This window comes from Pomacea canaliculata, linkage group LG1, assembly GCF_003073045.1.
Source record: "Pomacea canaliculata isolate SZHN2017 linkage group LG1, ASM307304v1, whole genome shotgun sequence".
NCBI lineage: Eukaryota > Metazoa > Mollusca > Gastropoda > Architaenioglossa > Ampullariidae > Pomacea > Pomacea canaliculata.
Window position 1 is genome coordinate 32,385,110 of NC_037590.1, and position 12,683 is coordinate 32,397,792.

At 41.5% G+C, this 12,683-nt stretch overlaps 1 protein-coding gene and 1 long non-coding RNA gene across 2 annotated transcripts; one reads left to right on the top strand and one right to left on the bottom strand.

Annotated features, from left to right (window-relative positions):
• The first annotated feature begins 1,059 nt into the window (after positions 1-1,059).
• Positions 1,060-3,088, top strand: LOC112561053. Its single transcript, XM_025233226.1, has 3 exons — positions 1,060-1,078; positions 1,868-2,431; positions 2,616-3,088. The coding sequence occupies exons 1-3, from the start codon at positions 1,060-1,062 to the stop codon at positions 3,086-3,088; spliced, it is 1,056 nt and encodes a 351-aa protein (XP_025089011.1).
• A 7,272-nt stretch (positions 3,089-10,360) lies between these two features.
• Positions 10,361-12,393, bottom strand: LOC112571385. The gene is made up of 3 exons (XR_003100815.1): positions 12,357-12,393; positions 11,786-11,978; positions 10,361-11,426 (listed from the first exon to the last, which is right to left on the bottom strand). It is a non-coding gene; the product is annotated as an uncharacterized LOC112571385 (long non-coding RNA).
• Between the last annotated feature and the right edge of the window lie 290 nt (positions 12,394-12,683).

The following is a 12,683-nucleotide window of genomic DNA, read 5'->3' on the forward strand; positions in this document are numbered from 1 at the left end:
CAAACATGAGTCTCAATAAGAAATAAAAGTGTATTTATTAAAACGAAAAACAAAAAAAAAAAATGTACTGTACAGTACAGTACAGTAAATTGTGTTTCATTTACTGTACCTGTACCAAACTTTATGGCAGGAAGGAATGAATGTGGAGGGAGGAGGGAAGGGGGATGGTTATTGTTTTGAAGGGGAGTCCTCTTCAATAAAAACAGAGGGTAACTGCTCTTCGGGTGTTTCTGTTCTCTGTATCTTTTGCTGAGGAGAATCAGAATCTTGCTCTGCAGTTGCTTGTATGATTTCTTTACGGAAGAATTTGTCAATTGTTTGCTGTTTTTTTCTCCTTTGCAAAATGTTGCGGAAAGTGGACATAACATTGTCATTAAAAATGTTAACTGCTCTATTTGCTACCACTTTATCAGGGTGATGTTGTTCAACAAAATTTGCGATTTCTGCCCATTTTGCACACATTTCATGACTCTCTCCACAAAAACGTGACTCTCTCTCTCTCTCTGCACTCACACTGATGACGCAAGCAAGGCGCGCTGGCAGAATGAACGCCATTCGGCTCAACTCGGCTCATCTCGGACGTTCGGCTGTTCGAGTTCCAAATATTTGTTCGGATTCCAAGACAAAATTTTCTCGAATTTCCTGGTCGAATACCGATTTGGTCGAAAGTCAAGGCGTTCGAGAACCGAGGTATCACTGTATATGTAAGGAATAGAACTGCAAAGACCCTAACATTGAAATGGCACTGTTTAAACGTTTCTTCGTGAGCAAAAGCTGAGATCTTTCAGCCTTGTAAACGGATTTTCTTAAGTTGTTTACAAAACTTTAGAATCCATGCAGTTTATATAAAATATTTCTTTACAAAGTGATTGGTTATTGCGGTAGTCCTTTATCTAATTATATACTGCTCAAAACAATAGAAATGCTATGATTAAATATTATTGTCTGTGTTTATTGGCACGAGACAATGATTGACTATACAACTGATCTTTCCATAGTTTTGAGCAGTATATTTAATATGTCGCTGCATTTTAAATAAAGACGCACCGTACCTTAAAAATGGTTATTGATTCTTGCGGTATTTCACATCTTATCAGTTCACCTTCCTGTTATTAGTCCGTTCACAAGCCTAATGCGTTCAAAGTGATTCACCTAGAAAGGTTATCTTGTGAGGGCAAAAAAACACTTTCACCTGAACCATTAGGCAAGGTTTCACTTGTCACAGAGAAATTCTCCCTCCAGAATGCCAACCACCGCTTCTAAAATTTACAAGAGATTTCTGGGACTATGCCTTTTCGGATTTGCTGTCGGTACATTCTTAGCTGTGTTTTTCGACAATTATTGCTTAATTTCCTCTTCTGCGAAACGCTCGTTTAGCTATGGGCAAACAGGTACGTGTACAGTCTTTTTTTTTCCCTCCCCTCCCTCGGCTTTCGTGAGTGACAGACACCCACCTATGACAGCGACGTCAATGACACACTACACAAGTCATACAAACACAAATATACACACCAACATCACTTCTGGGATCACCTTTTGTCTACACTTATTTCTTATGTTTGTTGACCACACACAGACAACAGACATAGCTCGTATTTATGTAATTTTTTTCAGATTAACAAGTCTCATCGTGGAAAGTAAAACGCACAAGAAGGAGACGGCTATGGGTTAACACTTTTAACAGGATGTGACCTAGTCACAAAGAACCACGTCCACTTCTGCAGTTTACTACCACGAAGTTCACAAGACAATGGGACGCTTTAACTTATCGAAAATAATTATTATTATCTTCTCCAACAGTCCGACAGTTTCAAGTCGTTTGATGATTGCTTAAATAATATATTTCGTAAAAAAAAATTTGTCACAGCAGCGGTTGGAGAACATGCTAGTGACGTTCGTGGCGATGTCCCTTCTACGGCAGACATCGACTCTTCGCTGGCGGGACCCTGGGAGTACTTCCAGTGCGGCTGGAACGTGGACGATATCCTCCGCCCCACGCGCACCAGGGTGGTGCTGGAGTGCACCGATGAGGCGTCTGTCCGCATCGTCTACGAGCGCATCGCCAGGAACGTCACACCGGCCGTGACGTCACTCTTTGCACACGACCCTTGCCTGGCGCAGGCGGCACGCTCTGCATTGTGCAATGACGCTGGGAAGCGCGTCCCGCGCCTGCTGCACTACGTCATCTTCTCGCAGCACGTGCTGGCAATGCACACCTTCCTTAGCGTCTTGAGTGCTGTGCGCCACCTGGCGCCCTGCCTGGTGCTGCTGCACGGGGATGCTCTGCCGGAGGGACCGTATTGGGAGGCGCTACTTCAGCTGGTACCCAACATCCTGTACGTCAGGAGAGAGAGGCCCCGCCTCATCTTCGACCGCATCATCAACCAAATGGAGCACAGCACGGACGTAGCCAGGCTGCAGGTTCTACTGGGTATGTAGTCTCTGATCACCCATTTGTTTTTCTAATTAATTCTGCTTTCCAGTGGCTTGTAGGTCCATCTTTTACGGACCTCAAAGTCATTTGAGTGAGAAACCTAAAGATTATTCTCTGTTGCGCACATGTAGCGTTGATCCACGTTGTCACTAGGAGTCGTTGACCCTTTCTTTTCCCTCAGAATACGGCGGGATGTACCTGGACACTGACCAGTTAGTCCTGAAACCACCGGAGCCCCTTTGCCACCACGTGACTGTCATCGGGTCAGAGGTCGCTAACCGTTCGTGCGGCAACGCCTTCATCCTCAGCGCGCCGGCCGCGGAGTTCCTGGCTCTCTGGCTCGACAGCTATACCAGCTTCAACGACAGCAACTGGAACTATCACTCGACGGTAGTGCCACACCTACTGGCTTCATCCCGACCCGACCTCGTGCACGTCGTCGATTCCTTCTTCCGGCCCAACGGCTACGACATCGAGGCGCTGTACCTGGGAGCCCCTTACGACTGGCAGGAGCTGTACGGAATACACTTGTACGCACGACGATTCCGCTCGTTTCTCGATACCAAACCTGGTGGGCCTCGACCAGAGCAGAAGCGCGGGCTATGGAACATTGTCCATATATTTTTGTTTGGTTCCAGTCAAGCTTGCTGGTGACCTTTCCAGTTTTATATGTCATACTGTATGATCAGGGATGAAGACTTTGTAGGGGTGGATTTCCAGTGTTGTCCATAGGAATGGGAATCCCATGGGAATCCCATGGGAAACGTCCCATGGGATGGGATGGGATGGGACAGCACACATTTGTATTTCCCATGGTAGTCGATACTTGATATTGCAAAATAAATTTACTGTTATTTCATTCATCAAGGATTTAAATCTTCCTCTGAATCATCTATTGTGTGTGAAGTAGCAGAATTATAGAACAAAAAGCCGAAAAGTGTTTTCATTGTTGTCCATAGGATTGTTAATACCATGGGAATCCCATGGGAAACATCCCGTGGGATGGGACGGGATGGGACAGGCATAAATTGCCATGGGACGGGATGGGACGGGATAGAAAAATATGTCCCATGGACAACCCTGTGGATTTCTACTCTTCCAGCTGTAATTTTATTTTCAACTTTTAGTCTATCATTTTCATTCGATTGAAACTTATTTATTTCAGTACCTTACAGGTGGGCTGTCACATATGACTCGTGGACTAATTGAGAGACAGCTGTAGGTCTGCAAAAGACGGGCACTGATTTTCTGTTTACTTTTGAACTCTCGCCGGCCGTCACGTAGTCTTTCGAATTGTCTAAAGTCTAAACTCTGTCTCTGTTCCTCCAGCAAAAGGAAACAATAGTAGTAGAGAAGTCTGGAGGTCATTCGTAGGCAAGAAATCGACAGTTTAATATATCATATTGTGAGGTCGCTCGTCCCCAGAGATAGCATCAGCAGGGCTTCTGCTAAGGCTAAATTCTTTGGAGTCCCAGGGACCCCTTCTTCAGATTTTTAAGGGGTCCCTGTTCTTCGCCCAAATTTGAAGGGGACCCCATTGACGAAAATTGAAGGGGTCCTCCGAACTTTTAATGCGTACTGTACGCAATTTTTTGCGTAAGCAGAAGCCCTGTGTCATCATTCAGTGTATAACGTCTGTTCCCAAGTGGAGACGTCAGTTGTGTTTTGTTTGTGACATTGTTTTTTACGATTTCAGATAAGTTGTGAGTGTGGGATATATATATATAGAGAGAGATTTATGGAACATTAGTCCCCAGTGACTGTTGATACAGTGAAAGCAGTGTTGTGCCGAACTTTACAATTCATTATTTTTGAGTTGATCACCAAAAAAGGAACTTTCTCACAGAACTGATTTTGGAATTGGATATCATTAATAAATAATAATAATAATTCTTAGATAGAAATAAAGATTAATTAATGTATGTTTATTAGGGAATTATTTTAACATTTTTGTGCATTTTTATTAGTTAAAATTATTAAATACATATACAGGCCTACAAAAGAGGTTGAGTTGTTTTGAGTAGAAAAGAACGCGCAAATGTCCAGGCATTTGTGGAAAATAAATCCCTAAGTACTCATACAGTTATTACCCAAATTAATATGTATACTTCCATATAGCCATTTTTCATTTGCTGTTAAGAATTTTCCTATTTTAAAATAAAAAAAAACAGCAGTATAACTCTTATTTAAACGTCTGCAAATAAAAGGATAAATATTTCCATGAAATCATTTGAAAAAGTTGCCTCACGTTTTTCGTCGTTCATAATCTTCAAAGCTAGCTCATAAATTAAAAAGCGACAAAAGTATAGGGCTACACACAACTCCTTTTTTAACGCCCCTTGTTCACTCAGAAGTTTGTACAGCTTGGTGAAATGTCTGAGTATTAGCGGGGTTCCATACCATCTTGTTTACATGTCTTTCATTGAAACATAATGCTTACACGGTCAACAGTTGAATAATAATGATGATGATGATGATGATGATTGATGATTGATGATGATTGATGATGATGATGATGCAAAATGTGTAAAGCGCAGACTTATACTTCTAAGGACCATGCTCTTAGCGCTTAAGAACAAGAACGAAACACTGACAGCATGCGAGGGACAGGAAAAACAAACAAATAACATATGAAATATAAAAAGAATAAGCAACCGTACTAAACGAAGAGTAAATTAAATACAGAAAACACAAAGAGGAACCAAATAACAAGAACAAGAGCTGAGAGTAACATGATATTGCATAAGGAAGGATGTGAAAAAGGACTAGCATTATGGGCAAGGTTGTTTACGTATCTTGTTATAAACTTTATTATTAGTATTGCGCACAACTCATGAAGTGGACCTCATTATCACATCAGTCAACTATTCTAGAAAACGCTGGTTTCTGCGAAAAGCGATAAACCATGCAGGATGCTCTCACAATTCAGCAAATTCAGTGACATCAGCTTCCGTGAGGTTCGTCCTCAAAATTGTGGGGTTATAACCTGTCCTCTGCTCACCCGGATGCATAGCCACGAATTTTTTGGTATAAGCATCATAACGTTTGCAAGCGTGAACGCGCGCGTGCACACACACACAGAGCACGGACACACGCACATGCACACACACACACACACACACACACACACACACACACACACACACACACAACACACACACACACACACACACACACACACAGCACGCACATACACACCGCACGCACATTTTTACCGTCGTGTCCGCTGTTGTTAGTGTTTCGTTAAAACGCATCTTCAACTTCCGGTTAAGCTGTCTATTTGTAGTATGTGTTTTATGTGCCGCCTATATGTTCAAGCAGATACTGTCTGATGTGACCACAACTTGTATTACTGGACTGCTGGCAGACGATTTTTTTTCCCAGTTAACTACTAAAACGAGGCAGGCTACGACAAAGTTTCCGGTTTAGTCACATTCTTTGTTCAGGCTCGCCGAGACTAACAGCAGAGAACTTCACAAGAGGCTAAGCGTTGGTCTTGGCAGACAGACAGCAGTCCACCTATACACATCCATGATGTGACTGCACACTAGCATATCAGATATGTCACCAGCTGACCGTGTTTATCGTGAAAACAATTCTGTGCTCTATGTTTATGTTCCATAGTATAGTGTACATTAAGTCAAGGCGAGCTCCAAACCTATAAATGTGATATACATATAGTAACTCACTAATTCTTGCAATGCATAACAGTTAATTTCAGAAACATTTTATCAACAAGGACGTGTGATGTCAAAGGGATGTACTTAAGAAAACAGACTAAAGGTTCAAACCTTGAGAACGATTTTTTAGTCCTCACAACATACACGAATCCTTTCACCGCTATAAGTCTGTCGGACTTAAGACACAGAGGACAGGTGAGTTACAGCAACCTGCACGATCCGCCAGCTGTCGGAACAGGTCGTAGGTCGGCCGGAATGCAAGGCCAGGCAAACATAGGCAAAAGTCAGGATAAAATTAGATGTCAGATAAGGTTTGACCTAGCTGAGGTAGACCTGGACGAGAAGGGTGGGGGATAGGTGTTTTACACCGAGCCAGCTGCTAAGGCCATATCACGGTACGATAGGCCCGTAAATGTCACATGCAGAGAAAGAAATGCGTGCCTGAGACAAGAGCTGAACCCAGGACAGCCAACCCTCACTGTATTGGTGACAGGCGCTATAACTATTGCTCCACCGGACCTCCCGAGGTAGACCTGGGGGATCGAGGAAGGGGGAGGGGGAGGTCAGAGGCGCAGTCAAGGTGCATCTGCTGTACTACTCCGTGTGACACACCATCGTGAGAGTCTGAGGTCACTATGTGGCCACTGTCGCTGCTGTAGGCAGAGCGCGTTGGTGACAACAACTGTGACACCGCAGGCAAACAGTTTGTGACCGAAGATAACGGAACTATAACTCACACGCGCTGCCTCGAAGTTGACCAGAAGCTGCCAGTCAGGTCCCTAGTCACACATACCTCCCTCCTCCGGCATGTTCCTGGCAGGGTGACTGGATATAACGAAAAGTTTTGTGAAACCTGCAACTTCTTCTGCAGTCTACCTTCGTAGCGCCACGGCCTTCACATGGTAAGTCATGTTTACCAATTTCGTGCAAATATATCACGACCCTGCGAAATTTGACAGTTAGGGATGTGAGGACTATTTTTTTAATGAAAGTCTAGTTTTTCTTACATTTGAAAAAATAATTTCATAAAAACAAATCGTGTGCAAGTATGGGCTTGGCTGCATGTTCCGTGACACTCATGACTAGGTGTGTAAATAGATGAGTAATAATAATACATTGATAATCTATGAACTAAAGACACGATCGAAGGTCTCAACGAAAACTTCCATTCCTCAAACATTCAGAAGTAAAACCTTCCAGGACTAAAAAGAAAAGGCTGAAGCAAAGCAAAATATTGTCATATAGGAGACACGAAGCAGACAACAGGATCGCATGATAGAGCTTTCTGTTAGAGTGATGTAAATGTAACAGGGTAAGTGCAGTGCTCTTCCCCCAAGCTTTCCACAACAACAAAACACAACACTTTCGTGGGTTCTGAATCGTTTGACTCCAACAGCAGTCGATGTTGCTGGCTATGGCGAAACTCCACACAACACACTCGGTGGAACGTGCTCCCACCTCTGTCTCCTCCCTTTCTGACCACTCGCATCTTCACCCGACCTTCAAGCTCCAATTCCCCCCAAACACACCCGCACACCTACACCCTGTCGCTAGTCGACCTCCTCCCGGCTCTCCTTGGGTCACGGGGTTGTCACCCGGCCGGTAATGACCCCCATCGCCAGCCTGTACCTGTCCTGTGTGCGTGCCATGCTCCATGCTACTTTATAAACAGGGCACAGCTTAATTAGCAAGTTTAAATGGGCATTGACACACTTTGAGAGAATGGTGTGGACCACGTTTGTAGACAATCTGGTTCTGCCTGACGATTCTTTACCTCCGTGTGTGTGCTTGTGTGTGTTATTATGAAGGTAACTGCGGTCAACAGTTATCAGTCCCCACACCCGAGATTAGCACCGTTCGGAACACAGTCCTTGACACAAGATACACTGACAAGGCAAACATGGATATATAGAACCCAGTGCTACATATAAACATTCAATTATAAAATGACTTCAGTTACTTTCAACCCCACCCTCTTCCCCTCACAACAAAACCAGACACCCTGTGGCATCTGTTTACAGGGCTACCTTGCCCTGATGTAACCTTCGTTGCTGGCTCGGAGTAAAAACACCGATTCCACCCCTCACCCCCAACTCCCACAACAAATTATTGCGTCCATGAGCAACTTTTGTTCCCATTCGAACAGCGAGCCGGTTGTATCAACAACCTGAAATACGAGGACAGTTGTACATACTTAAGTTATCAGTTGTACCAACGGATGATAAAGGCGGTGGTCTGTCCGTGAGTTCGTTCCCCTCCTTCATCCTCGACTAATATAAATGTCAAGTAAATACAATGTCATACAATGTCAAGTAAAAACAATTCTGTTCTCAAAGCAATTTGCCTATTCACTGTTTTTTTTTTTTTTGTTTTTTTTTGTTTTGTCGTGCATTGTTTGGAGGACATAAATTCTTACCACACATATTTTTGTTTAATGAAAGACTCTGATTTCCTTTTCTTGGATTTTGATTCATTATATTATGGCATGTTACCTTACATTTATTCAAAAGCATCCATGCACCTGTGCTTACCACCTGAAGTATGCAACTTCATTAATCATCGTCCCCTGCAGCTTGTCGTGCCCCACATTGTTCCCAGCGCCCTACAAAGGGCTTTGAGGTTTTTGTCACACTGTACACGACCACCACCTCATCACACCTTTCTGTACTTTACATGTGAGCAGTCTCTAGTTGGGGGATGTGCAAGGGAGCAGTCTGAGGTTAACATGTCTTGAAGTTGTATCTCTCCTCAAACAGCATTCTCTAGCTTGATGGAATTCAAGGGCTTGGTAAGGTGACACACAACATTCTTTGTCCAGTAAGAAAAGTTAGAACAATCTCAGGTGTGTCGCGATTGTGGAGTGGGACACACCAAAGGCTCAGAAAATGATGGGTAACTATAGTTCTCCATCAGTACAGGTATGAGTACAGGCTTTGTCAGCAGCAGTATCTATCAATGTGCTCCCCTCAATCAACGGCACCGTTAGAGGATGGATGACTGACAGAAACTAGACTCTCAGAGAAGACAGAGTGCTGACAGCAAAGGATACCAATTCGTTGTACTGCTTACACATTTTTTTTTTCGGTTTGTTTTCCCTGAGACCTGGGTTTCGCTCTTGACAGATGTCCAGAAAGAATTTCTTAATCCAGACTTAGTTGTACATAACAGCTCATTATTCACACACACATAACCAAGCACACATACTCTCTTACACACATACACACGAAAAGCTTACACACACATATCTTCTGTACATACACTCACGTAGGTACAAACACACACACACAATTGTCTACATCACACCTTAGTATTCATCAACCGGACGGAGGAGCAAATAAAGCTGTTGCCGGCCCAGATAGCATGCAAACGTTTTAAAAACGTTTTAAAATGTGTACATAAAACATTTTAAAAAGGTTTGCAGAAAACGTTTTTAAAATGTTTATCATGCCCATCAAAGTAATGTTTTAAAAACGTTTTCTGCAAACATTTGTAAAACATTTTTAAAATATTTTAAAAACGTTTTATAAACATTTTTCTGTAAAACATTTTAAAAACATTTAATAAATATTCGTATGTAAATGTTTGAAAAACGTTTTTAAAATGTTTTTGAAACCTAATTTAAATGTTTCGAAGGACACGTTTTGTAAACGTTTTAAAAATGTTTTTGAAACCTAATGTAAATGTTTCACAGTTCTCACATACTTTTCACAGTTTCACTTCAAACATGGCATAAATGACGTACAGAGAAGATTTTCATTTGTTGTAATTAAACCATATTTCGTGTCATTGTGGATCCATCCAGGAGACAAATTTACATTATACAATAGCAAGTACAAAATGGTGACCATTTGTGACAAAAATGAATAAATGATACTCAAAAAAGAGAACAAGAATATGAATTAATTAAACACTGACAAATCAATGCATAGGATCTTTTTCTTAAATTAATACTTTTAAATATTTCACATTTCAGTACTTAAAGGTGAGGTTGTGCGGCACTGTTATCCGTGCAGAGTGCCAAGAAATAATTGAACTAAAAACGAAACTTATCGACATTTACATTTACTAAAAAATAGTGATTGTAAATACAATTGGATGATGTACAAAATACACCAAAAAAAGACAGTTACCCTATGTAGATAACAATATGCTAATTATCATCTTCTTACCCTACTACAAGGGACATATCATTCCAATTATTAATAAGCATTAACTATAGATGTACAACAAAAGCATTGACATATGTGATAAAGATGAGAAACAGAGAACAATCAGAGGAATTAATTAACCACTGTTAAGTCAAAGCAAAGGAATGTTATTAAAGTAACACTTTTAAACAGTTCAATTTAAAATGTTTCAAGGATAGGTGTTAAGCTCCATAAAGATTCCCAAGGAATAATTAAACTAAAACTAAACTAATAGAGCTTTAGATGTAAGAAAAGATATAGTATATGGTTAATCCATCTAGATGTAGCACAAAATACACAAGACATACAGGTATCCTTCTGTACATAACAACGATCAAATTATCATCACCAACCTTCTACAATGGACACATCAGTCAAATTAACCAGCCTTATGAGATTTTCCACACTGTAAAACAAGGCTGAACAAAGGTTCCTGTACATCTGGGGAAAAGGCTTTAAGAACAAGGTATATAGAACACTAGCAGATCCACATGCCTTTATTCGAATATACGGAAACCTTCTTATTCGTAATCATCAGATATCTAAACTATCAGATATTTGTGCAAAATATCAGAGATAATCACCAGCTACATCCAAGGCCATGTATTGGATAGGACCTCTTCTACAGCAATGTCATGTGTGAACTTAAATGGTGAAGTATCAAGCGTTCCAATTGGGGTCAAGAGTTGCTTGGTGACAAGCCTGTGGTCCCACATGCAGAAAGGTGGGGCAGACATATGCCAGTGTAGAGGAGTACAATGAGGTAGAGCGCAGAGGTGTCCTATGTGGGAGACAGCTCTTGATCGTGGGGGCGATCCAGTGGCAAAGGACTGTCTGGACTGCCTGCTAGTTGCCGTGGGAAGCAAATGGCTACGTGACCAGTACTGGCATTCGGCGGCTGTAGGTGGCATTGCAGTCATCGTAGACATGACGTGTATATCTCTAGTCTTCTCTGTCGCTGGGAGAGGAGTCGTCGCTCTCTGATGCGGATGGCAGCTCGGGCGGGAAGGACGACGGACAGGTGGAACAGCACTGTCTGCTGAAGCATTGGTCTCCACTCTGTGATGGCTCCTGCACTAACTTTATCGGAAGCCTCCATACACCCACGGTTCTTCCGTACAGCTTCTGCAGATAGCAAAAATGGGATTTGTAGATTAAAGAAGCGCTACAGGTTTATAGATTAAAGATGGACTAAAGAAGTCTAACACTATACATATTGTTTCAGTTTTATGGTGCTTATGCTTGTTCCCCATGTCTTTCCGTTTTTACGCTAGTTTCACCCATAGAAGCACAATTAATACTGACAAGAGCTACAAATAATTTTAAACTGTAGAGCTAGCAATGAAAAATGTCAATTCATGTTATACAAAAATAAGCACTTAGATCTGCACTTCTCTTTTTTTGTCAAAGTATGTGTAGACAATATATCATATATCTATACCTTTAATAATAATATACACTAACATTTATACATCATCACTTACTGTAGATCATGGCCTGCACCTTCAGTCCCTTGAAAGCACACATCTCTCCCTTTTGTCATTTCCAGGTATAGTTCCGAGCAACCTTGTCGGTCAGGAGTCGCCGCATGATTCTTTTCGCACAATCCTTTGCATTCGTTCTACCCACACAGGAGAGGCTTTTGACTTGCAAATCATTAGAAGACAAGAAACATATCTGTCAAAAGTAGGCCACACATCATAAACAAGAAAGGGTGTAGTGAAAATATACATGGCTTTAATTATTTACAATTCAAGGGCCATACAAAAATTATAAACTGAAAACTTTCACAAAAAGCTGACATTTAATGTTTCCTTCCCCAATAACTATAAAGTTTATGAGGCTGAAACCCTTTGAAACTGGATTTAAAATTTGACTTATTGTGTTCCACACTATATATGTATGATAGATTGACAAGAACTGATCATTCTCAAATGAATTCCCTATAAAAACATAAGTTTTTCAAAAATGTCAAGCTATGCGTTAAAATTCCCCTAAATTATTACAGATTATCATTTCAATCATGGCTGTAACAATGACATCTGCTTTACGTACGAGTAATTCATGAAAGGAATCATCATCAAGGCGTCCATCCAGTTCCAACAGCTCTTGCTGTGTTCTAATCGGAAGGATCAAATCTTCTGGCAACATTCAGGCATCCTTTGCTGGAGCAGGCTGGTCTTTGCTTATCAGTGAATGAATCACCATATCTTTTACTTCCTGTAGCATCAATTTCAATTCTCTGTCTTGTTTCAGAATGAGCCAGGCAAATGCTGCAACAGTATGAACATAGCACTGTGAGCAAAAGTGGACAATTAACTTTTATAGGTGAACGAAGCCAATCAACGGTGATTTGGGAGGCAGTAAGAAACTTGTATAACC

What these genes read in the sequence shown, in the direction of transcription:
- LOC112561053 (XM_025233226.1), top strand. An exon ending in CAGGCTGCAGGTTCTACTGG is followed by an intron (nt 2,432 to 2,615) that starts GTATGTAGTCTC and finishes CTTTTCCCTCAG; the next exon opens with AATACGGCGGGATGTACCTG.